Consider the following 25,228-nt stretch of genomic DNA (forward strand, 5'->3'; position numbering starts at 1 on the left):
GTGGACAGGTATGGTTGGACTCCATGATCTCGAAAGGTCCTTTCCAACCAGGTGATTCTATGATTCTGTGATCACCACACTAGTTCTTGTGAATCTAATACACAATGCAATGCCCTGAACTGTGCATTGCAAGGGTACAACAGCACAGAATCAGGTCAGATATCCACCAGGCTACTTTAATGAATTTCAAGAAGGGAAGTGTCCAACTCCTAAAAGCACATACTGACACCAAAAGCCAAACCCCCAGTTACAGTAAATGCACGCGGCAGTGTAGAAAATAGGTACCTATGGATGATCTGGTGTTCTTCTGAATGCAACTCTTATGTAAGAAGCAAAGGCAAATTTGAGTGAAAAAGTGTCCTGAAATTAGTAAAATAATCTTATGGCACCTCATACTCTAGCAGATTTTAAATTGGCTTGGATTCTTCTGCAACGCACCTCAGATTCTTGTCTTTCTGGGAGGGTTTCTATTCCATTGTGATCCTGTATGTGTTGTGGGGCTTTGGCTTCTAACTCTGTATCAGCCTGCATGTTGGGCTTCTCGTTCTCCCATTTTGCAAAGCCTTTGTTCTTCCCAGCTTTGCCATGGAACTTGGATTTCATTTTGGGGAAAGTATGGGAACCTGAATCATTCCAGCCTGGCTCATGCCAGAGTGGTTCTGTCTGCGTTGCTTGGCTGGTAGTTGCCCTCTGCAACCGCACCGAAATTTTCCGTGAAGACCCAGTGACGAGGGTGATAGCTCTGCCATCGAGATCCTGGTGTTCTGCAGCAACACTGGGAAATTCAAATACTTCATCTTGGACTGAAAGAGAAGGTAGAATTGTTTATTTCAGATATTCTACTTCAAGATCTTCACAAAAAGGTGTCTTAAGCCTGGGATACTGGCATTGTGTGCATATATTTCCCCCTCCCTTCATCTGCATGCTCAGGGGATACAGCAGAGCTGGAATTGTGTCCTGTGTCTCCCAGTCACTGCCCCTAAGTGGCCTACAAGGAAAAGTACCGTTTCCCTATTATAATTTTATTTATTTTCAGCTGGGATAGAGGTGCCAGTATAGAGGACAGGGAGCCTCAGGCAGGAGACTAAGGCCACCACTGCAGAAAGAGATGTTGTAGTCTGAGCACTGAATACAAGCCACAGTGCAGTGGAAAGTGTGTGTGCTGCTCTGTGTGTTGATAAAAAGGGAAAATTAAAAATGGCAGCAAGGACACTGGCTGTTAGAGAGGATTCCAGAAATGGTTGAAAATAGGAACAAAAGTGCTCTCACCTGGAGGCAAAGATGGACTGCTAGGCAGAGAGCCATGGTTGCTGCCTACTGAGGTTCCTCTGGAAAATTTCCTGCACGCCAGCACAAGCAGGTCTCTGCATTGCTTATGACAGTTGGCACCACAATCTGTAAAGAAAGGAATTGTCAAGTCACCAACTGGAAAGCCACAACTATATGGTAACCCCCCCTCAGGGCTATTTGCAGACAGATACTAGGAAGGACTTTGAAGGAACAAATAATTTGACAGAGGGTGCAAAGGGAGTTACAGAAATGGATCATTTGGTGTGAAAAGCGTTACAAAAAATGGCCTCTGCTGGGCCTTGCATCACTGCAGATACACTCATCACTATTTACATTTATCTGAAGCGTGACTGCAGCACAGATCTTATCTGCCACAAAGGGTGGAGGATGTGTGCTCCAAACACAGGGTCTCTCTCCTCTGTCTCCCTGACCCTTGTTAGAAAATTTTAGTCTCCCTTGCTTGCTGTTCCCTGACCTAACATTTTGTTCTAGGTGAGCCATTGACAGAGCGCTGTGTTTATAATGCTCTGCTAAAAGAACCGTTCTGCTCAGGGCAGCAGCTCTAGCATGATGCCTGAGAGTTCTGGTTTCTTCCATTACCTTGTTTGTATGACTAATACAGAAGTAGCTGCCCAGCTGTGGTTTTGCCGGCCCTAAAGGTAACATCCCCCTCCCCCAAATACAATAAAGGTGTCTCTTGGCAATGGACAACCCCTTTCATCACTTGTAGACCACACAGTCTTAGCTTTATCTCATTATCCACAGTGCTGGGGTAAGCAGCAGACCTGAACAGATGAACGCCCTCCCTCCCCCTGCTAGCACAGTGTCAGAGGTTCAAAATGCTGGCATACGGAGCAGCTGGTAGCTGCTGCAACAAGGGACAGGCACTAATTACATTTGTTGACCACTTTAAGATCTGAGTGAGCAGCTCTGCTCCCTTATTCTCATGCTCCATTGCCTATAATTTTGACTCTACTGAACCACTTTTGCTCTCTCTCCACTGAGCCACTGTTGGCAAGCACTGATGCAGGACAAAGCTCAGCTTTCAGATCTCAAGTTGACTTTACAGGGCTGCTGTGACAAAGCCCTGTCTTCCTTCCTGCAACCTACCAGTAAAAGTACAGACTGCAACTAGCCTTTTTCTAGCTGCTCTAATGATAGTAATCAGGAGTAGCTGAATTAATTATACATGTTGGTTTAGCTGTGAATGTTTTCCCCACCCCTCTCTGAGGAAGAGATGTTCAGGGGTGGAGATGGAATATGGTGTATCCTAAAAAACAATCCTGCCAATTCTTCACCCTTCTCCTGGGAGCCAGCATAAGACTAAGGGAAAAGACTGCATACAAATACAACTACGAAGCTCCTGTGTTCCCCTGTGAATAACTGAGATGCAGCTACAACTGTGAAAATCAACAGTGCTCTTCAGCCAGAGCTGGGCTGCTTGAGAAATAAACAGGTCCAGGACTTTAAAGCCGATGAGGACCACTACTATGTCATTGTGGGTCTGACCTGCTCAATATGGTGCAAGTACTTCATAAGAAATTAAACATTTAATGAAAGCAACAGAGAGGGCTTTAAGAGCTCCAGGATTTTTTTTATTTATTTTTATTTTTATTTTTTTTTTAAGTTGAATGTCTGTAGAAGATCTTGCAATGAGCTCTGCTGGACAGTCTAGGAATTAAATATTTCTCTGTTTCTAACTCAGCCACTATTGCAGTTAGGCTTCGCTACAGGCATGCGGATGTACATGACAGACAGCATTGCCAGCAGACCTTTCCCTGACCCCAAGACTCAGGAGATATATTTCAGGATGTCTCGCTGGTAGGATGAAGAGACTTGGTTTTCCAAGATGCAAGGTCTTTGCTGGTAGAAAGTGACATGTCATGGAGTCAGTGGCTGCTTTGGACCTTTAGCTCACAGAACCTGTGTGTTCCTACTGGGTGCTATGTCCCCTAATGCAGTGAGAGTTCATAGCGTACCAGCAGTCACTGTTCACGGACAGTGCCAAGTGGATAAGCAAAATTTGGATGAACAGATGTCATGCTAGTAAAAAATATAGTTGACCTACTTGTGCTAAACCCCAGCACCTAGAGCATGAAAAATCCATGCAATATTTATTTACCTTTGCATTTGTAGCCTTGTTTGATTATACCCCAGAGCTGCAAAGAAAGACAAAAGAACGTCAAGGAATCAGAAAAGAAAGCTGGAAGGAAAACAAGGTCACAATGAGGAAGTACCAATGGCTACAAAAGCACAAACAGGATACAACTGCACTTAACACCCTTCCTGTTAGGCAGAACTCCCCCTCTAATTGTGATAAGGCTTGTGCAGCTTCCCCCTTATTTCTACTACTTACAGTGGGACTGCTAGAGAAGGAGAGACGCAGATGACATTTGCTTCCAGGAACAGGTGAAAAATTGCCATTATATCAAGCTTACTGAAACCAGCAGAGCACATCCTGCTTTTAGGCTCACTTAATGTTATCTGCAAGGGAATTTCCAGTGTGCATCCATTCTCCAGATACATGCATGGCCCACAAAAGGAAACACCAGTGGGGATAAAAATTAGGTTCTTGGTTCCTATACTGGTCCCCAGCACACCCAGCCATAGCAATTGGATTTGTCTGCCTGACTTTTTCCATTAAAAAAAAAGCCTGAAGATTGAAACAGGCAGAAAAGCCACTAAATTCCATCTTTGCCTCCTCCCAGAAGCTGTCCTTGTTGACATATGTAACAACCAAATACTAAACTTCCAGGAGGCAGTGTGTGGAAGCTTTCACTGCAACACAAGCAGGATTATTTGGAAGTGGGAAAACTCCCTAGCAAATCATTATCTATACACTCAGAAGTGCTCTATCTACAGCCATGGCATTATAAAAACAAGCATTTTCATGCTGAGAGGCAGAGAGAGGAAGGGGCAGTTTTTCTAGCCCTAGTGTTCAAGGAAAAAGATCGGGGACTGCAGTGTTTATTTATCTTGACCTCATTCGAAACATTACCAGGGAAGGTGAGCACATTCAGGCAGTTAAACCTGCACGTGGCTCCTCATCATATTTATAAGAAGCCACACAGTGTGCAAGGGGTGAATATGGTAATTAAAAAATGTTCAAAAGGAAGAGCTGGAGAACACTCAAAATACAAAGGGAGAGAATAAAATAAACAGAATAGGAAGATTCTGGGGGAAAAAATCCCATACACTGCAAAAAAGAATTTTCAAGGAAAAATGGGGGCTTGGATAAAGCAAAATTGATTAGACAGGGTGGAAGAAAGGTGAATAAAAGAACAAAAGGCACAACAGTGGAAGAAGGGTCCAAAGAAAGCCTGCTGCTGGATCTTTTTCTGCTAATGCTGTATATATGCACAGTGAATGCAGTCGCTGTAGTCAGGCAGCAGCATTAGGAAGAGCTTTACATTATTTTTCCCAGCTCACTTTGCTGGGCTCACCGTAGGAGACATGGACTGTAGTTTCTTTAATTTCAGCTCTAATCGGTTCCCACTGAAAAGCTTTCATCTCACCCTTCTTAGCTCTGTACCTTCCTCATACTCAAATTTGACACCACTGTAATGGTTACACAAAGGAGCAAAGCTTAGCTTAAGTGCTGTGTCATGAATTGTGACCTAAAGCTTTGAATCTGTCTGACACAGCTTTGCTGCATAGCTGGCTTGAGCCAGCTCCAAGGTAAGAGGATCTGTGCAAATTTGTATCATAAAGCTTGGTGGGATGGCTGGTCATCTACCCTGCCACGCGGTGCAACTCAAGCTGTGGGAAGGAACTGTGGCCGGCCACGGGCATATCACTTTCACACTGCTTAATGGCATTAGGTTTTAGCTTGACCTTTAAAGTTCATATCATTTTAATAACAGATATTTTATGGGATACTGCATGCATTGCACTGTCATGTCAATTCATCCTACTGCAATGTCAATGCACATTATTTTGACTGTGAATCAGTGCATCAGTTTGAAATTAGGTTTCCAGCCATGGTTGAGCAGCACTGAAATACGGAGCAAATATGTAGCACATTTAATAGCTGGTTCCTGTCCTATCAGCCCAATTCATCCACAGGACAATGCCAATGACTTCAGTGAGTTGACAGGAAAAATGACCTTATTTCCATTTCCTGTACAACCCCTTACTCATTTGTATTCCTGCACTGGATGTAATCAGGGAGACATGAAAAATACAACAATGTCCAATTAGCAAATTGATGCAGGAGAAAAATATCTGGTGGAGAGAACATTGCAAGGCAGTCCTCGGGCCTTGTTTTGCTATGGAAGCCTTCCAAATATGAACTGAGTGTCACGAACGCAGTGACGTCTTCCTGAGGCTGAAGGCAGCCTGAAACAATAGGCTCAGGCCAGTGACCTCCCCTGCCCCATCAGTCTGCTGGAGCTGTCAGTGCAAGAGCCCACCAGCATGCTCCTCAATCAGCATTGACCATGTCACCTCCGAGGTTTTGGCAGTTCTAGCGGAAATAGATGGAAATTCCTTCTTCCCTGTGGCCTTGATCAGCAGTTGCGATAGGGACCATGAGCATCTGAACCAGACTGACCGGTCACAAAAGAAGTGAGCATAAGATGGGAGCGAGGACAAGAGCAAGAACACCAGAGCTGGTCTGAAAGAAGGCACTTTTTTGCACTTAGCAGTGCTGTTATTGTTACTTTAAACCAAAAAGAAATATTAATTAGTGGAAAAGTTGACGTAGTACAAGCTGGAGATTTTGTCGCTGATAGCAGAGACAGATCTGTGCTGGAGAGCAGGGACCATCAGACTCTGAGTTTACACCCTGAACGTGGGCCACATGTAAGCAGAGGACATGGGCCTCTGCCCTTATTGCTTAAGCTGTGTAAATGCGGACATCTGATTCAGTGAGGTGTGAACTTTAATGTACCTTTTAAATCATAGTAATTCCTTTTTCTTTACTATACTTGGTTTGAAGTGGATGTTGGAGGAGGTTTACAAGCAACACAAATATTTACAAAGCTAATAACTTCCCAGTTATGTACAGAGCACTCTAACAAGTGGCATCTGTTAAGTTATGGCTGAGAGAAAAAGCAAATTTAAAAAAACCCCAACAAATAAATGAAAAAAAATCTTATTGTACAGAACTTCTGGAAGTACTTTGATTTCTTGACCAAATTAGAAGATCTGTTAATTCAATAGAGAAAGGATTAAGGCTGCTATGGCCATTCAGAGAATTATGAACATAGCTATGTTGTCATATGCAATTTCCTGAAAAAGAACGGCTTTTGCTTCATCTACCTCCTCTGTTCCAGACACCCATTTTCCCTTGAGCTTGCTTACATGGGAAATCAAGCCAAATTAAAGAACGTAAGATAAACCAAGTAAAGCTATTCATATAGTCTCTCATATCCTTTAGCTAACATAATTTTACTTTTTCCCTGCAACAGTAATTCTTACAAATGCCAGTATTCAAGAACCACTAAAACAAAACTAGATAGCACAGCTAAACATGAGTAAATATTTTCTGCTTCTAAATGCAATGAGGTATTTGGCCAAGTAAGACGTGGAGCCAGTTTCACCCTGTCTACATTAAAGGGTAAAAAATTGTGTTTAAGATATACTATTATTAAAAACATACTTACAAATCCTGCACAGTGCTCGCAGAAAGTTGGTTTAAGATAGGTCATCTCCTGAAAATTATGAATAAACCCTGGTCCCATTTTACACTGAAACTGTGATTTAGCTCTCAGAAAGTAAGCCATCATTTCTTCTTTGCTTATAAGACCATCTCTGTTAGGGAAAAAAAAGGAGAGTAAATCTGTTACTGCTCACAGCACTGAAGAATTCATTGCACAAAGCATGCAGCACACAAAGCACTTTCTTCAAAAGAGCTGCAGCAGTCCTGGCAGAAAAAACCTCTTAGAGCCTTCGTGATTCTTACCTTTCATTAAACAGCAAACACTGAACTTACAGCATGGACCTTGTTCGTGATATCAGAGTACAGACCAGGCCATTGTGTGAAGGACCTTGACTTACTGCTCACACAGACCAAGCGGTTATGCCCCTGGCTGACCACCAGCCTTGACAACTAAAGAGGTTCAGGACAACAAGAATTACCAAGCCCAACTGGCTAGGAAATACAGATGCCCCCTACAAATATTTGTTACCCTCTCTCTGCTAGGTACAATCATTTCCCCTGTCCCGTACACAACTTATTTGTTTCACCAGGCTGATGTCTGGTCAGGGTACAGGGTCTCCACTGTAATTTGCTGGTATGTAGGGGTTTTGACTTAGTCCCAGCTGGAATTCCTCATTAAGCTATTACATAAATAATTTTTAAAGTACCAGGTAAGCAGGACTCCAGTCTGGGTGGTCTTATAGAACTGACTACAACATCAGAAATTAAATGAGAACAGAAATTAGCCTTCAGCAATCTTAAGTTCCTTAAGCAAGATGTCAGACACAAGAAGCTTGGGAGACACTGTTCCTTTAATATTTGTTTTTCATGAGTTTTTAAACTAAGGAAAAGGAAAAAAAAAAAACCCCAAAACCACAGGGAAGCCTCCGAACTTACTGGTCTTTGTCCAGTACACAGAAAGAGTCCAAAAAGGGGAAGTTGGCAGCTATACTTTCAAAGTCTTCCTGAGAAATATAGCCATCATGGTCATGATCATAGTTCCTAAAGACAGACTGGGAAAAAAAAAGAAATTATTGTCCTAATATGCAGCCTATTCTGCATCTTTACCAGCTCTTGAACCTCATAATTACATGTAAATTAATGTTCAACATTACTAATCAGATGCTTTGCTTTTATTCTTACTTGGTACTTCAATATACATATGTATTGGACTGTAGGGGAAAAAAGGCTAATTTTTAAAGAAAGCTTGACCTCAGTATCTATATAGTGACAGTCCTCTACACCTTTTTATACATAGTTATTCTGGCTTTATTTTTCTTCTGTATTGAAAATGTCACTAAAATTCTGCCCCATGTGACATATTCCTTTTGCTTCATTAAGTATGCTTTTAAATCACCAAAAAAAACCAAACCCCAAACCCAGAACAACTAAATAGCAGCTTTCCCATGGGTATTTCAGATGTTTTTGGCTTCAATTCTCTTTTAGTTGGTCCCCTCTGCTCTGCCACAGTGCTGTTTCAATCTGATTTGTTCACTAATACTTTGATATCCAGATCATGAGCACTTTGTATCTAACAACAGCTCCCTCCCATCAACCCATCCCAGCTCACTGCTAAGGAAAAATGGACATGGGATTAAATTTAAAAGGTCACATGAAATGATGGAAGCCTTCCTTAGCTGCTGAGGCATTATTATATTCTGTCTTACTGATTGCAGAGATGTGTAAGGGGTGTTAAAGCTACATGTGATGCTGATGGGAAAAATATGCATGTCAAAGTCAACATGACTATCTGAAAGACAAATATCAAAGCACAAACTGTCTCACTAGATTGAAATTTAGTTGATGAAGACAAGAATTGAATATACTGAGACCTCTGCATTGTCCTTATTTTAATGAGAACATGATGAAGACAATTTCTAAGCACCTATCAAAAGGCCTGTAACCAATGACTGGCAGACCTCAAATATACATTGTCAAGAAGGAACCAATATGCAAACTGAAGTAGTATTCAACACTTTTAGTAATAAATGAAAAAAAAAAACCACATTAAAGCACAACTTGAAGCAGCTAGGAAATGACAAAAATTGGCAAAACAAAGACAGTTGTACAGAGTGGTGTGGGCCTCTTGGTAAGTTGTATCCATAACACCTCCAAATCATGTTTCACCCTGTCAAACTCAAGATCATACATCCTGAACCAGGCCAAAATTGTGGAATAGTGGACTGCATCTCCCCCACCCACAGGAAGAAAAATAACCCCCCACTCTGCACATTCTGGAAAGGAGTTGTGACAGACTTCCTATTTAAATAAGCTATCAAAGAGAGTTTTGGATGTGGAGTGATTTTTATCAACACATATGGCACTGACAAAAGCAATACAGGAACAGCATGTGCCGTTCTGGCATCTCACATTAAGAGAAAAATGAAGCTTTTGTTAAAAAAAAGCAGGTACAAAAAGTAAACTACAAGATGTATTTGAAGTCTGAGTGAGAGAACTGAAGGCTTTATTTAAGTTATCTTAACAATATAACCCAAATTAATGACCTGAAACACAGACAAAGTCAGAATTTATTAGTTTCTCCTAGAACTAGTTATTAATTTGTAAAAAGCAGAAGGAAATCTTGCTTCATTATTTACAACACATTCCTGGTTCCTCTGCATGCTGCTCACACTGCTGAAAGTCCCTTACACACCAAGACAACAGGGCTCAGTCTCTCCAAAGGAAGCTAGTAGTGTTTGGTTTTGTTTGCATTACCTAACATATCACCTTCCAAACTGAAGCTGGAAGATCCCAGCTATAATTCTTCACTACTTCATGCCCACATTTTTCAAGTGATACCAAGACAGTGCTATCTTTAACATACATAGTATGCTGTGGATAGTCAAATGTCAGCAAGTTGAAAACTAGAAACAGGGTTTCTGGAAACCTTCTCTGGACCTAGTAATGTGTGAGTCGTTGTTTCTGAGGGTTTTTTTGTTTTTGGACACAAACTGGGTGGCTACAGCTGCAAAAACTCAACTTTGCCCTTTCAATTTATATTTGCTCATCAAACCCATTGAACAGCAGCCAGGCTTTGGATGCCCCTGAAAGTTTGCTCCTTTGCAACCAGAAACCAGTTTACTAATCCCGTTGCTGATGGCAGGAATAAAATAAATATTTCTGAAAGTATCAGTAAAAGCTCAAATCTGCTATCAGATGTCTGAAATTCATCTCAACTATAACAATCTCTTGAAAAGCTGATCACAATGTCAAAGCCATTGTTTTCTTCAGACAATCTATTCTTCAAAATACTTACATCCACCAGCTTTCGTATGTGCTTGTTAATGACTGTAGGGTCAGGTTTTGGTACCACTCCAGATGCCCACTCCAGTGGCACTACTGGCTTGTTAGGCGTCGTTGGGGAGGTAGGCTGCTGAGAGATGGACCAGAACACAAAGATTTTAAAATCTAAATTACAAAGTTCAATTTCCCATTAAAAGCAGCTCTATATATCGGAGTTACAACCACAAACTACTAGAGTTCCCATGCTGTAAAAATGTGCTTAGTACAACATTAGGCAAGATGTTGCAATAAGACTCAGAGGAAGGGTGAAGGAAGGAGGGTCTCTGGATGTTGTGGGCATCAGAATTAGGTAAGCCCAAGCCCCTGCTTTTCTCTCTCTTGATACAACCCTCAAGGAACTTGGCACCATAACACAGCCTGGCCTCAGCTCCGTGTTGGATGGACCATGCCCAGGAGCCACACAAGAGACTTCTTGACGGCCTGAGCAAGTCAACACTCCTGCTCTATGCAGCACCAAGAAGAAACTGTGATGCAGAAGTGGGGGCAGAATTGTGCTCTGCAATCCCACAGGTTTCCAGCTGAGACGTGCCAGGATGCACAGCTTAATTCATCTTGGCAGGCTGAGCAGAAGGGCTAACCTTTGACTTGCTCTGCAGATAACACCACCCAGACGATTTTATTTTGAAAACAGCTTGGCCTTGACAAAACGGCAGCTGACAGCTCGCTTGATGCACAGAGCACGCAACCCAACTGCCTGCATGCCACTACGGTGCTTTGGGAGAAGCTCTGGCACGCAGCTCAGCTTGTTCAAGTAGAAAAATCCAGGACAAATCTGAACACAGTTTCAGGTAAGGCTTCAAAAACCACCAGTCAGCATGAAAAATGCTGCAAGGCATACTGGCCTTCTCCTGCATCTGGCCCTGGACATCTAGCAGGTGAAGCAGTGTCAAGCAGAAAAAATTCAGCATGGTTTAAATCAGAAGGGAGATGGCCCATAGCCTCAGACAGCCCCTCTGTTAGCTGATAAGCAAGAAATCTGGGTCTCATCTGTCTCCCTTTAAATTGATATGAGTTGAGAGGGAGAAAATTAAGCCAGGTAAAAATTTTGCAGTTATTATCGTGTATAAGAAAGGTAATTGTAGACTTTGATATTGAGATGAAAAATGGTCAAAAGGTCATACACGCTAGGAATAAAAAAGAAGGATGTGTTAGTGGGTTGCTTTATCAATTTCTCCTTTCCTTTCTCAATTGTCAGAACAGCTTTTATCAGTTCTCTCGACTCATCACACAAATCTGCACAAGGAAGTTTGGGAAGAAAAAATCCCTATAGCCACAGAATTCAATTTCAACAAGAAATACAGTGAATTTGAACATCCGGCTTTATATGCCAAAAGCACTTACAGAATATTTTAATCCTAAAATTAATGTCACCACACAGTGATGGACCAACATGCTGGCAAGAGTTTTTGCTCTAAAAATATGCAGAAATGCAGCAATCCTTTAAAGATGACATGTTACATGATAACATGTAACATGCCAGTATTGTGATATTCTTACAGCTATGGTCAGAGAAGAAATATGAAATATACCTCCTTTAAAAAAAACCTAAAAATCTTAGACTAAAGGGGCTCAAAACATCAGTAGCAAAGTGTCAAAGTGGTGCTAGATGACCAAATCCTCACAGAGAGTTTTTAGCTCCTGCTGGTCGGAATGCACAGTTGCAGAAAGAGACAGAATCCACTGGAGCATTCATCTCTCTTCTGGGTTATTTCATTTGAAGTTTTATTAAATTTTTATGTTTTTTGATAAGTTGCAACAAAAACTTAATGTTACTGCCCACTAGCCAAAGGGAAATGTCAGTTCCTCCTATTTCACTCACAGACTCGTATGAACAACCATAATTTTATTTACGTATTCGAAATGCATGCTATGAGGAAAGGCTCTAATCAGTGTCCAGAGACTAACTAGCTGAATTTATTGAACTGAAATACTGTATCTGGTCATGTTTGTGATTCAGCCTGTATCTCCTGTCTATTTCACCAGCACAGGGATAAAGGTATCTTAGACTGAAAAAGTATTTTCAGATGGATGCAAACATCTGCATATGTTGGTGTTGAAATAAATTCTATTCAAAAGCAAAAAATCCATGTAAGTGTTTCTTCAGTGGCATAACTGCACCAGGAAGAGTTGTCTTCTAGCCAATAGCTGTACTAGTAAAAACCCCCAACAAGAAGATAACCAATGCACTGGGGAACACAGGAGAGTGTCACAAGGAGATGTTATACTACAACTGGCAGTCAGTCGTCTTTTTTAAGGTGCTACACTGAATGAAGAGTCTCTTCCCAGTCTAACAGAATGAAAGTCTTGCTTGAGTCCCCATTGACAGCAGGTTTATATGCTGACAGATCAGCTCCACTTTCTTCTCAAAACCAACTGCAGCAGCCTGAGGCACTTCCTCTGCAGTGCACCTGCATGGGAGTTGTACCCGTACAACAATAAATCAAGGAGCCATTGGAATGATATAACTATGCTGTCACACTGTCTTTGACAATTTTTTCCACGTACAAAAGCTCTACAGATTCTTTCCCCTCTAAAATATCTTGTGTGCTTTGGCACTCTATCAAAGCAAATTATGCTTCAAACAGTCCGGCTTCTGTCGATTCAGCTGTAGCTTTCTACCCATCAGGGTGCTCCAACAGCTCAATGTCACTGGTTACTCATTGATCATTACGCAGAAGCTTCCCACATTTTCTGGGTACTGTTAAAGTTCACAGCACTGTTGATACTGCTTTTGTCCTTCTTAAAGCACGAGCTAGAGATCAAAGCAGCAACGCGATAATTTTCTTCATTTACAGTTGTGGCCCATTAGTCCTTCCACAACATAGAGCTGTAACAATTCAACTTTGCTGGCAGTAACAGAAGCACGAGGGAGCCAGAATGACTGCGATAAATGGGAACTGTTGTGGTCAAATCATATCCAATAAGGACTGGAGACTCAGTAATGATATTCCAGGTGTTCAAACTGAATGTGTTGACTTTGGAAATATTCAATAACTTCCTTACTATTGCTCATGATCCCACATTGAAAGCACACATATATAGTCCTCAAACTGGTCTCCAAGGCTGATAAATTATCCTAAAAATCAGAGAAGCCCTATACTTGGAAATTAAGGTATTTTTCTTCTTTGTTTGCTATTAGGAATACTTCAACAACATACAAAACACTGCAATTAATAACCTCAGACTACTGGATTCTGCTTTCACATGCTGCTAAACATTTACAAGTGCCCTCAGTTTCTGCTGGTGTCAGACTTGAGAGGGTTCAGCCCGAGAGCATCATGTGCTCAATATGATAGGTAATAAGGATGTTAATGCACTGATGAAATGCTCAGAGGGAAGAGGAGTCCCTAAACTTTGTCAACAGAAGAAATAGTAATACTTTAAATGAAAAGTCATCTATTAATTAGGAGATTTATCTGTATCCTCAGACTTGCAAAACATAATAAAAAATGCATCAATGCAGCATTATTTTTGGTTGCACATACTAAAATGTATTTATATATATTCTGAGGTATTTAAACATTGCTTGAGAGCCCAAGATACAGTCAATTCTGCATCAGCAAGCATTTTATAAAACAGCACAGCTAAAGCTGAGCCTTACCTAAAACAAATCTTTGGACTCAGTGTTGTTTTATATAACTGCACCAGCATCCAGAAAATGAAGTAATGGTCACAAAATAAATTGATATAAACTTACAAAGGATATCTTCATATAAAGCAGAACTATCTTTTCCAGGACTTGCAGAGGTTTTGCTGAAAAATAATTAATAATGAAGTCTGGCATGCTTCACTACTCACCTCTCCTGATATGCACTAAAACCTATAAGTAGTGACTGTGTCTACTACACAAGCATACACACTAAAAAGCTTTATGTGAATACAAATAAAGAAACATAATAACTGCCATTTAAAAATTTAATCAATTGCATGCAGACAAAATAAGCAATATGTGAAAATGCAGTAAGAGATGACCTACAGATCTGGAGTTCCTTGGTTCCAGCACCAGTGAGAGCTTGTAGATATCATCCTCAGTATGATAGAGGTCCAGGGACAGCTATGTGTAAGAAAGAGAAAAAACCAGTAATATTTATTAGACTGGGTTGGTTGTGACAGGTTTGTAATCAGACATAAACCTCCCACTGAAGCTAAACAAGAAGTTTTGCTACTCAGAGCTCAGGACACATGCTGAAGCTACTTGCAGCTGCTGGGAAAGCAGCTTTTCACACAGCTAACGTAACCCACGCTGGTGAGCATGTGTTGCTGTTCACTCCTGTACTGAGCCAAGCAGGTGTTGTACTTGAGGGCTGTCACAACCTGCATCCCAACATGTCAAGTGAGAGGGGCTGCGTGCTGACCTTCTCCAAAGAGGGACTTTGGCACCAAAGACCACCTTTACGCAATACACTTTCTTCTAGTGGTTCAATGGCCATGACAGATCTCAGAAAAATAACCCAGTGAATATAAAAACTGCAGGAAAGAAGCAGTAAAGGAGCTAGGCCAGAAGTACTTCAGATTGTGTTCTGGTCTAATTTTGTTCCTGAAGAAGAGTCAGAGTACTCCAGTTCTGCTCCAGTTTGCCCATGCAGCAAAAGCCCCTCTGGAAAGCCCATTTGGCAGCAGCCAACCACTGACACAGGCCTGGGAGAGGCAAGCCAGGTTTGGCACTGCTGTTGATGCAGCAAGTTTAGCCCAGCTTGGCTTGTTCCTTGTCCTCTCACAGCGAGTAAGGCAAATTCCCTTTCAGCTTCTCTTTTTAGATAAATGGAAAATCATTCTTCCATGTACTCATTCTTTTCCCCAGAGGATTTACTGACAGAAAAGGAGTAGCATAAATATACTTAAAGTAAGATGAATCTGCTTGTTCTTACTTTGGTAGCTGTGGTCTTGTGCCAATGCAGGTCTGCAGTAAATTCCTCCTCTCTTGGAGTGATGAAGGAGAAAAGTAATTGACATGGTGGCTAATGTTTTGCAATGAGAGGAAACTAACTTTGAATGTTTCCTGTGACCATGTCCCTACATTAATTGGCTTTAGAGTAATTGACATGATTTGAAGTTATCATTTACCTTGCAAATCCCCAATTAAGCTAAGATTGAGTTAAAATGATGCTTCCTAGCAGGCAGATAGAATTAGTACTGACTAAATCACTGTGACAAAAGGTTATTTTTAGAGAACCTGAAGTGCTGAATTAGTAACAAGCAGGACCAGAGACACCATACTGCTTAACAACCTCTAGGAATAACCTTCCCATAGACAGAATTTTGTGCAATGAGTAAGATAGGAGTCATGCCCTTTCCCAAGATAGATAGGTACACATCCCAGAACGAATACATGGCTTTAGAGATGTCTGGATTTTGCATTATTCATTTTGTCTAGCTCTAACACTATGCTGATTTTCACGCTTCATAACTTGGATACGGGCACCAGTGAAAGCCTGAGCATCCTGCAGGTTCCTTCACCCAGCCAGCACACTGCTGCCACAGTGGATGTAAAGACCTGTCCTAAAGGTAACGTAGATCCAGAAACTGCTGTAACAAATATTGTTCATGTACTTAGTGATTGTATTCTTAGGTTCCTTGGTGTATAAAATAAGCAGAACTCATTTGGAGCACATGATATTACCAGGTCAGGCTGGGACTGACAGCAGAATTGCTAGTTCAAAAGGCCTTGCCTTGTTACTCCTAAAGAGCACAGTTTTCTCAGCAGGCCAGATGAGCAGGGTGTGGATTTGAGGATTGAAATGCATTAGTATTTACTGAGCAAATTCGTATCTCCCCGTGCCCGAATTATCTGACCTTGTCATAAGCATCAGGTATAACTTCATTAGGCACAATGTGTAAGCACCCAGTGGGCAAGGTATTGTCTAGTACAGAAGTTCCAAATACTAGCAAAAAAATTCCAAGCATGATGATTATGCTGTTATATAAGCTTTAATTCTGTATTTTATTTCAAGTTTTGCTTTGACAGATGAAGTGTAATCAGTTTTCCTAGGACAACCTTTACAGCGGGTGGCAGTTTCCATTCCAATTTGACTTTTATTGCTGCTCTGTTTTTCCAAGCAATGAGGAAGGGTAGGGAGGGTGGAGGAGGCATCAGAAAGGCATGGCTTTTTTTTTTTTTTTTTTTTTTTGCAAGTGGAACGCAGTGAACACAAGTTTGGGAGGGTGACTTTCAATTTGATTGTTTAGATATTTCTCATTCTCTTCACTAGACTGTACAAATGACTGGGACTTTCCAGTCATTTGCATGTAGTCTCAGAACAGGTTAGATAAATAGCTGTTGAGACCTAAAAATAGTGAGGGAAAAATGGTGGCACCAAATAAGTTCTAATGCAGTCAGTATAAATTATAAATACATGGTAGACGAGTTGAGAGACTGATAGGCTCTTCCAATCCACAGAAAGTGATGAAACATTTACCCACAGGCTTTTTTCATGTTGTGAAATAAAAACTATGTGGAAATACTGCACAGCAGGTAAGGAAATCCCTTAACAAGCATCCTTAATGAATGTTAAGTTTTCTAATGAACAAAATGTCATTAGAGCTACTATTCCTGTCTAGAGCACTGCTAAGCTCATGCTTAGGTCCTCTTTTACTATTTCTACTTGTTAGCTCCAGGTTTCAGATGCCAGGGACAAGTACAGAACTGGGTACAGAGTCAGTGAAGATGGAGTGAGCGTGGCCGATAAGGCAGGAATGGAAGAAGAACTGCACAGGCTAAGAGCAAGCAGGAACTAAGGCGTGAGTCCGTCTTTGTGTAACACGGTCTGGCTCATTGCCAGCTGAGTTGTGGCACATGTACTTCTTTTGCCCATATAACTCGGACACATTTACACGTGACCAAGCGAGGACTTGCATCACTAAAGCTCCCTCTCAGCTTTTGCAGTCTCCTATGCCAGTAAGCCTGGCATTTGTCTCACTGCCCTCCATACAACAAGCCTTTGCCTTAGTTATGTCTTTTTAACTTCCAGCTTCTTTCAGCTACTTGTTCAAAGCTAAAATTCTGTGAACTAGAAGCTGATTTTTTTATGCTGACAATAAGTTGGGGGGAGGGGGGAAGCAGACTTCTAAGTTTGTGTGCAGGCATCAAGAGAGAACCCCAACTTTTGAAAATGCTGCTCATTCAGCAGCTACCACTGAAACTATGGAGGTTTAAGCTCTCTTGTTCCTCATTCACCCCTTAGGTCTATACTCACAATAGCATCTAAAAAACGCTTATAAGACCCTTGACCAGGTGGTCTGAAGTTTACTATTAAGCTCTTGCCCCAGCTTTTAAGCCAAGCTCTCACTTCATAGCTCTTAACACAGTCTCCCCAGATGTCAGCATTTCCAAAACACTTGAAAGGCATCAGCTTCCCCAGAGCAGATGGTCCTCCACCACTGAGGAAAAAGAAGACCAGGCCAAATGCCCATATGCCCATGAAATAGCCATTTTATCTTTTTGCACAAGTTGTTTGACTAGCAAACCAGCACCCAGTGATCTACTTCTCAAGCAAGCAGAGGCCAGGAGGCTGTTAGCACTTGCCAAGTGTGGTATAAAAGGTAACACTGCAAGGAATGGAGGTCAGACAAGAGATTTACACATTTCTTCTCAGGATAAAACACCTACTAAAAGCCTGCCTGGATAACAGCAGCTTAATGGGAAAATAGCAGAAGTGAATAAATAGTTGGGTCAGCTGATTCACACACAAATGAAAAGCACTCTATATGCTTATGCACATTTACTAGTTTTGAAAGGGATTTTCTCTAAGTTAAAGATGAGAAAAAATTTTACAGTTTACATTAGAGAGGGAAGACCTAGCAATAAATAGAATAGTCAGTTCTTCAGGCTCTGAAAACTGAGGATGACTTGGGCAGCAAGGGAGGCTAAATCTGCTGAAAGACCATTTGCAGGTAGCAAGGTCAACTATTTTTAGTCAGTTCTTGTCAGTTTTGGGCTGCAATCCTAGCTTTCTTTTCTTTCTCCGACCCCAGCCTATAATTTCAAACTTTCTTATTAACAAAAAGATTGACAAAAACATTGCACCTACTATGCAAGTTCATTATTACTGTTTAAGAGACCACTGTAAAAAAGTACTGTATTCATATGTACAAATGAGGATAACACCTACATATTGGAAGAACAGTGAGAATATTCATAGTGTTCTAGAATCAGAGAATTGCTTGGTGGGAAAAGACCTTTAAGATCCAACTTAAGTTGGAGTCCAACTGTACCTATCCACTACTAAACCATATCTCTGAGCACCTCATCTACCCGTCTTTTAAATACCACCAGGGATGGTGACTCAAGCACTTCCCTAGGCAGCCTGTTCCAGTGCCTGATGACCCCTTCAGTGAAGAAATATTTCCTGACATCCAATCTGAACCTCCCTTGGCACAACTTGAGGCCATTGCCTCTTGTTCTGTCACTAGTTACCTGGGAGAAAAGACACACGCCTGCCTCGCTACAACCTCCCTTCAGGTAGTTGTAGACCGTGGTAAGGTCTCCCCTCAGCCTTCTCTTCTCTAGCCTAAACATCCCCAGTTCTAAGCTCCAGGAACCTTTTGTAGAAATGTGTTTTTACCCTTTCCAGGCGTCACCACCTTGAATAAAAACTCCCACACTATCAAATCTACTTGACTCACAACTACACTTCCAGCCACTACTATGAAGACAGAATTACCCTCAAAAGGTTTTAGGATACCTATAGCCGTCTACCTAGGATACCTATGACTGTCTCCATCATTACTGAAAGATATCACCATGGAATCATGCTAACAGGTAAAAAGCAGAACAAGTTAATTTTAATCCATGATCAGGTCTGGAATCAGCATTACAGCATGCAGCTTCATTTATTTACAATCTGATTGGCTCAACTGTGACCAAAATCAACACAGTTATATTAGGAATCAATGCATGAGAGCACAGTAAGCAAAAAAAGTACTTGTCATATACTTAATTACTTCTCCTGGTAAATTAAATATACTGAATTCAGTATTATGTAGATATAAATAAAATCCATAAAATTTTGCTAAAAACAGACAAAACAAGGAAAATATGAAAAAAAATTGAAAAACAGGTAAAATACATTATGCGAATGAACCTGCAAAATCTTAGAAAAATGTGAAGCTTTCTGCCTCTTTTGGAAAGCAAACTGTCACCCAAAACAGAGAAAAATAGCTAATGAAAGTGTCAGGAGTGGTTCAGCTTCCATGTCTCACTTCACATTGTCTAATTTCTGCCCTTTTGGGCTCAGTTTCTTATTGCTCAGTTCTCTAAAACCTGAAGTTCCACTTCTCCCTACTCACAGCCAAGCTTGTAAGAAACTATAAACTTTCAGGAACAAGCAGGGAGGGACAGAGTGGTATAAGATAAGAAAGCAACTCCTACTAAAATCAAACAAGGTAATAAATATCTGCCTTTTTATTCTAATATTTTAATTAGATGGGTGTTGCAGTGGGTAATATATGGTCCCTTCTCCTCCCTGTCCCACTAACTGTGACTAGGACTTGTTCCCAGATAGCTCCATACAAACTGTGTTACAAACTGTAACAGGAGAAGGTTTTCCTATTCCCTCAAACTTTCCCATTCCTCATTACAACGAAGCCACAGGTACATCCACACCATCTTAGTTGCTTCAAACTCAGGCTTATATTTGTCAGCCTCTGTACCTGATCAGTCCTAGCATAAATCCACCACAAACTACAACCTCTGCTTAGTTTCTAGATATGTTAATTTTTGGGCATTTTAAAGTAAAGCATAAAAGGAAAAAATCCAAAGCTCCTGCCCAACAGCCCTCCAGTTAAGGCTTTTACCTAGAATGAGCTAGGTAATGACAGTCACCTCAAGTCTGTGACCTGACTGAGGAAAACCTGAAATTTGGTTCCCACCTACCCAGGGAGTAAATTCTGAGAAGTTCACGCTATGCAATAAAACAAACACTGGAAAAATTCTGAAATTTGCCCTAGTTACAGACAGACCTTGCTTACTTCTTAGTTTATTTTTTTAAAGGAGAGCAAAGAGATTCTCTTTCGGACCAGATTAGAGATCTGAAAGACAAAGTTAAATAACAAGAACAGAAACAGCATAAAATGATTACATATTAAGAGAGCCCTTTACCTAGAGTGACATATTCGGACTACTTTCAGATGAGCAGGTGGCTTTTATTTGCTTGCAATGTCAACTGGTTTATAACAAACAATATTTCTTTTTTTTCAAGTTTCACAGGTTCTATTCCAAGACACTGTTTTTGCCTTTGACCTGAACAAACTGTGGTGTTGGGTCAAACATTGCTGCAGTTAAGATCAGTGCTGAAATGACTACATTTCAATAGAAACAGGAGTTGACCTGATGGTTTAGGCTCCACGCTTAAGTATGCTTCGAAATAAAGTGTAGTGTTTATTAAAATGACAGTCATTGTCTACAAACCAAAAAGGGGACTGAAAATTAATTCCTTTTAGCATGTCAGTTGCAGCTTTTTCAAAAGAATATATATTTTATTCAGTCTTTTTGAAATCTCACTTTCCTTTCATTTGAAATGGGACATTCAAATTCTTATCTGTAATTTGGATGTGCCAGTTTAACACCTCCCAAAATGTAGCCACTGCCAAGGGGAAAGGGTAGGGGAAAAAGCAGGGGTTGCAGGGGCTCTTTAACACAATTCAAAGGCATTTTTATTTACTGGATAGAAAGAGTACTGTGTTGCACACAAATCCCAGGGGAGCAAGAACAGAGTGATGGCCAAGTTGGAATTTCACTTGTGTGTCCATGTCAACACATCACTGGATCTTTGCACAGGAGACATAAGCCTCAATTCTAAAGAGTCAGAATTTAGTTTTCCCTTCTCCTAACACAAATACAGCCTTCTTTCTGCCATCCTTAAAATAACTAATTGATAACAATCCTGTAGCTGCTTCCAGCCATCACATACTACAGCAATGAAACTCTCTTTGATTTTATTCACAGCTCGTGTGAACTTGTTTCTGGTTTGTGTTCTCTCCCTTTTCTTTTACAAAACTGGGATAACAATGTGCACTTATCTCTATAGATATGAATATTCCTACTGATATTCACCATCTGAATAAGTGAAGTGAATTGAAACATGCTCAATACTTACAGTTAGCAGGTTAATTAAATCCATATTAGGCTCTAAATGATGAGAGGCAGTTTGCAGGGAAACCAGTTCACTCAAGGTGATGGAAAGCTGCTGCATTTTCACTATATTTACTTTGTTTTCATCTATCCAGTCAGGAAAAATGACATGCACAGCAATCAAGTCTTTCAAATGAACTCCTAAAATAGGAATTTTGAAGCCAACACAGTCAGCAAAAGCCTTGCGGTAGTTGCAGTAATTTCCATTGGAAGAGACCAACTCTGTCATTTCATTCCAGTCCTACAAACAGCCAGGGAAACAAATCTCTGTGAAAGCATTCATAGCATTTCCTTCATCTGTTTTAAATGACTACAACTCATGTCAGGGTGTCAACAGTGTTAATTTCCTCTCTGGCACAGGCAATCAAGCAGGGGATGGATCTCTGTGAGCTGATCCTTCTCTACCGAAAGGAATGCAACCAAAGTGCCTTTTAGGATGCCCTGCCATGAGCCAAGTATTGTGCTGGTGAGACACCTGCACTGCAGAACCCATCAGACCTCAAAGAGGTGATGTTCTGCTCAATATGTCGATATTCTGGAGTCCACCATACCTTTGTGACTTCTGAAGACAAATGAGAATGAGTTTCTTTCAGGCGAGAAATAGAGCTGTGGCTTAGACCTCCCACAACTGCCATCAGTGTGTTGAAGTTCTGGAGGTGAAGGAGCTTCTGCAGGAGAGAATGCATTATCATGCATAATTATGCATTATCATGCATAATTAAAAACCAAGGAAATACATGTGGCAGCTATCCAGTGTCACACCTGACAAGTGAAAGGAGACAACCTATCACCGATAAAGTAGAAATCCATAAACCAGGGGATGTAACAGAATGGTTCAGCATTTCTTTTTTAGATTAGCTTAGCTCCACAAGAAATGCACAATAGTGAGAGTTGTCAACCAGAATACAACAGAGAAAAATCATTTTATGGTTATGCCTTCTAGTTAAAAAATGCAGATGTACCACACCTGAACAAATGACCTGCAGTGATGTTGAACAGGCTATTCACTGAGGAAAGAGCACAAAGAGCATCCAGTTAATTTGTTTACAGCATCTCTATTTGTATTATTGCTTTCTACTGGAGGAAAAAGACTCATATGCAAGACTTACCTGTGCAACATTGATAAACTTTGTGATGACTTCTGCCCTTTGCTGGGGTGTTGGTTTGCTGAGAACCATGAGCTGGACCCATTTAGAGATACCATTGAATAAAGCAATAGATCTCTCCAAAGTAGGATTGTTCTCCAAGCAGCCATGAATCACATAGCTTTGGTAGTCTGTGAACTAACAGAGGAAAGGCATTTTCAGTAAAATGGTGGATAACTTAAGAATTAAATTGAAGCTTTGATAATTTTTTCCTTTTAAAGTTCCTCTTGTTTAGCAAGTGACCAAGACTCAGGGTTAGTACACCCTGCTGCACATCAGTTCTTTCCTAAAATGTTGTTGTTGTTGGTTTTTTTATTAATTGTCAACTTAAAAATTTAGTGTTTGTGTGTCAGGTAATACAGTAGCATGCATGATGAACATGATCACTACTCCACGGAATAATTTTTCCCATAATTTACTGAACACTTACAACATTTTATCCCTTGCAGTTTTAACTGACATTCTCATGGCATGATACTTTATAGGAATTACCTAGTGCTACAAGCAAAAAGCATATAAATAAGAGCTTTCATCTCACTCCAATATCCTGACCAACAACATTGTTGATGTAAAAAGGGAAATCTTGGCCCCACTGAAATCAATAGGAGCTCTGTCAGTCTTGACAGGAGCTTGAACTGCATCCCAACAAGCACCAACTATGCACCCTTTTTCTTCCTCCTATATAAAAAAAATTCTGTAGCACAATGAGTTACTTCTGCTAAATCTTGCTTCTTTTGGTGTTATTGTTCAGTTCCTGTATGTTCATGCACATAGTTCAACATAGGAGAACTCCAGCTCCCAAGAATTACATTTCCATAAATGTGTGGAAAATATTTTTCAGCCATTCCTTTAAGATGGATTTTCAGAAGCTGATGACATAACTTTAGCTTGTGTGGGGAGTTGATAGCAATGCCAGTCAACACAGGTTTCTTGGTCTTAGGTGATCAAAAATTGCCTGCTGGAAGACCATATGATAGCATATGCTCTTATACAGCAGATGCTTGATTCAGAGCTGCAGATAAACAGTATCTCAGTGTCCAGATACTCTTAAATATTTTCTGTTACAGTTAACACGGCCTTCCTTCTCCCTGACATTTTTTTAAATAGGTAAAACCAAAGACAGGATTCAGACTAATAATCTTTTACAATTACATAGTTTTGAGATAACACTTTCATCTACCTTGCAAAAATAAGTGTCACTCTTACATTTCTGAACAGTTTGCAGCAAATCACCTGGTCTCATTGACATCTCCAAATACATGCTAGTTGTTTCTCTGCAGCAGTTCTCAATTGTTCTTTAAATTAGATTAGTGACGCTGGGCTCATTTTTCAACCTCTATGTTTTGAGGTATGCCCCTCACTTTATCTCCTGGAAATGTATTATTCTTACAACTTTTTTGTTACCAGTCTCATATAAGCAAGCAACACATCTTTCAAACCTCTTAATTGAATTACAGGATAGTATAAGATTAATTAACTCTAACTGGTTGCAGAGAAACATCTGAGATAGCAAAATTCAGGCCAAAGAATTAACAGAAAAATTAGAAACAGCAAGGAAAAAAGAAAATCCATTGCAGGTTTCAGTTTTCTTTCTGGAATTCCCAAAGGAATTAAAATATATCTGAAGCCTAGTTAGAAATCCATCACTTTTTTTTCTTGTCCATCCCTCCTTCTTTGAGGACAGCATTGCACAGATCACGGTAGGGTGTTTTCCCATGATTTGAAGTCTGGAGTGCTAAACCTTTGAACATTACTAAATGACATCAAAAGTGATTCTATTTAGACTGGTCTCAGCTCCTCATTGATCTTTTTTTTCCTTCCTCTCTCGAGACAAACAAAAAACCTATATAAAAATATATATATTTCTTAGTTTTGGAATATGACACTTTAAAAAACTCTTGGATTTTTGCTGAAGAGAACTTGTCATCTTGAGAACTTATTGCTTCCATTTGCCACTGTCCTGGTTTTGCTAGGATAGAGTTAATTTTCTTCTTATTAGCTAGAATAGCTGTGTTTTAGTTTCAGTATGGGACTTGTTATGAAAAGAATGTTGATAAAAGTACTGATGTTGTTAGTATATTAACCAGGGTTGACTGGAAATCAGGCGTATTCTCTCAGGGATCACTCGGGCTTTCTCTTCCAGGCTTTTGGTTTCGGGACTTTCTCGGCTCCAGGATCGCTGGCTGGCACAGGCTGGGCACTGGTCAGCAGGTGGTGAGAAATTGCACTGTGCATCACTCATTTGTATATCATTATCATTTTGTTTTAATTAGTAAAGTTTTTATCTCAACCTGTGAGTTTCCTACTCCCTGGGGGGCTGGGGAAGTGAGAGAGCAGGCTGTAGTTTGCCTGCAAACCACCACAGCCACTAGATACAGAGGCATCATGTGACCTTTTCATATGGATATTTGCCAGCAGAAATCAGCATTTCTCTTGGCATTTGGGTTACTCATAGTTTTGATTTAGCTTCTACTTTCATTTTCATCCATTTTTGCACCTTGTTCATATACAATCCTGTGTGAAAAGAAGCAACTCTTCAGTTCAAAAGTTCAGATGCACTTTCCGCAGTACCAGTATGGGAGATGAAGGGAAGAGAAGTTGTGCTGTCTCTGTTCTTGCAGGTTTTGAAGACCCAAATGGCTAAGTCCCTGAGGAACATGACCTATCGCAGAACTGACCCTGCTTTGGGCAGGGAGTTGGCCTAGAGACCTCCTGAGATCC

At 40.6% G+C, this 25,228-nt stretch overlaps 1 protein-coding gene across 1 annotated transcript in view; it reads right to left on the reverse strand.

Annotated features, from left to right (window-relative positions):
- Positions 1-438: 438 nt before the first annotated feature.
- RASGRP3 (RAS guanyl releasing protein 3) overlaps positions 439-25,228 on the reverse strand; it is a gene marked incomplete at its 3' end in the record, with an annotated part of 30,383 nt that continues 5,593 nt past the window's right edge. Inside the window, exons 6-15 of the mRNA XM_010171738.1 lie at positions 22,472-22,645; positions 21,914-22,030; positions 21,328-21,603; positions 14,211-14,288; positions 10,188-10,304; positions 7,829-7,944; positions 6,897-7,044; positions 3,413-3,449; positions 1,270-1,395; positions 439-803 (exon numbers count right to left, since the gene is read on the reverse strand). Coding sequence (XP_010170040.1) covers positions 439-803; positions 1,270-1,395; positions 3,413-3,449; positions 6,897-7,044; positions 7,829-7,944; positions 10,188-10,304; positions 14,211-14,288; positions 21,328-21,603; positions 21,914-22,030; positions 22,472-22,645 — 1,554 coding nt within the window. The remainder of the gene's footprint in view (positions 804-1,269; positions 1,396-3,412; positions 3,450-6,896; positions 7,045-7,828; positions 7,945-10,187; positions 10,305-14,210; positions 14,289-21,327; positions 21,604-21,913; positions 22,031-22,471; positions 22,646-25,228) is intronic.

Source organism: Antrostomus carolinensis, unplaced genomic scaffold (assembly GCF_000700745.2).
Source record: "Antrostomus carolinensis isolate BGI_N321 unplaced genomic scaffold, ASM70074v2 scaffold20357, whole genome shotgun sequence".
In the NCBI taxonomy this organism is placed as follows: Eukaryota; Metazoa; Chordata; class Aves; order Caprimulgiformes; family Caprimulgidae; genus Antrostomus; species Antrostomus carolinensis.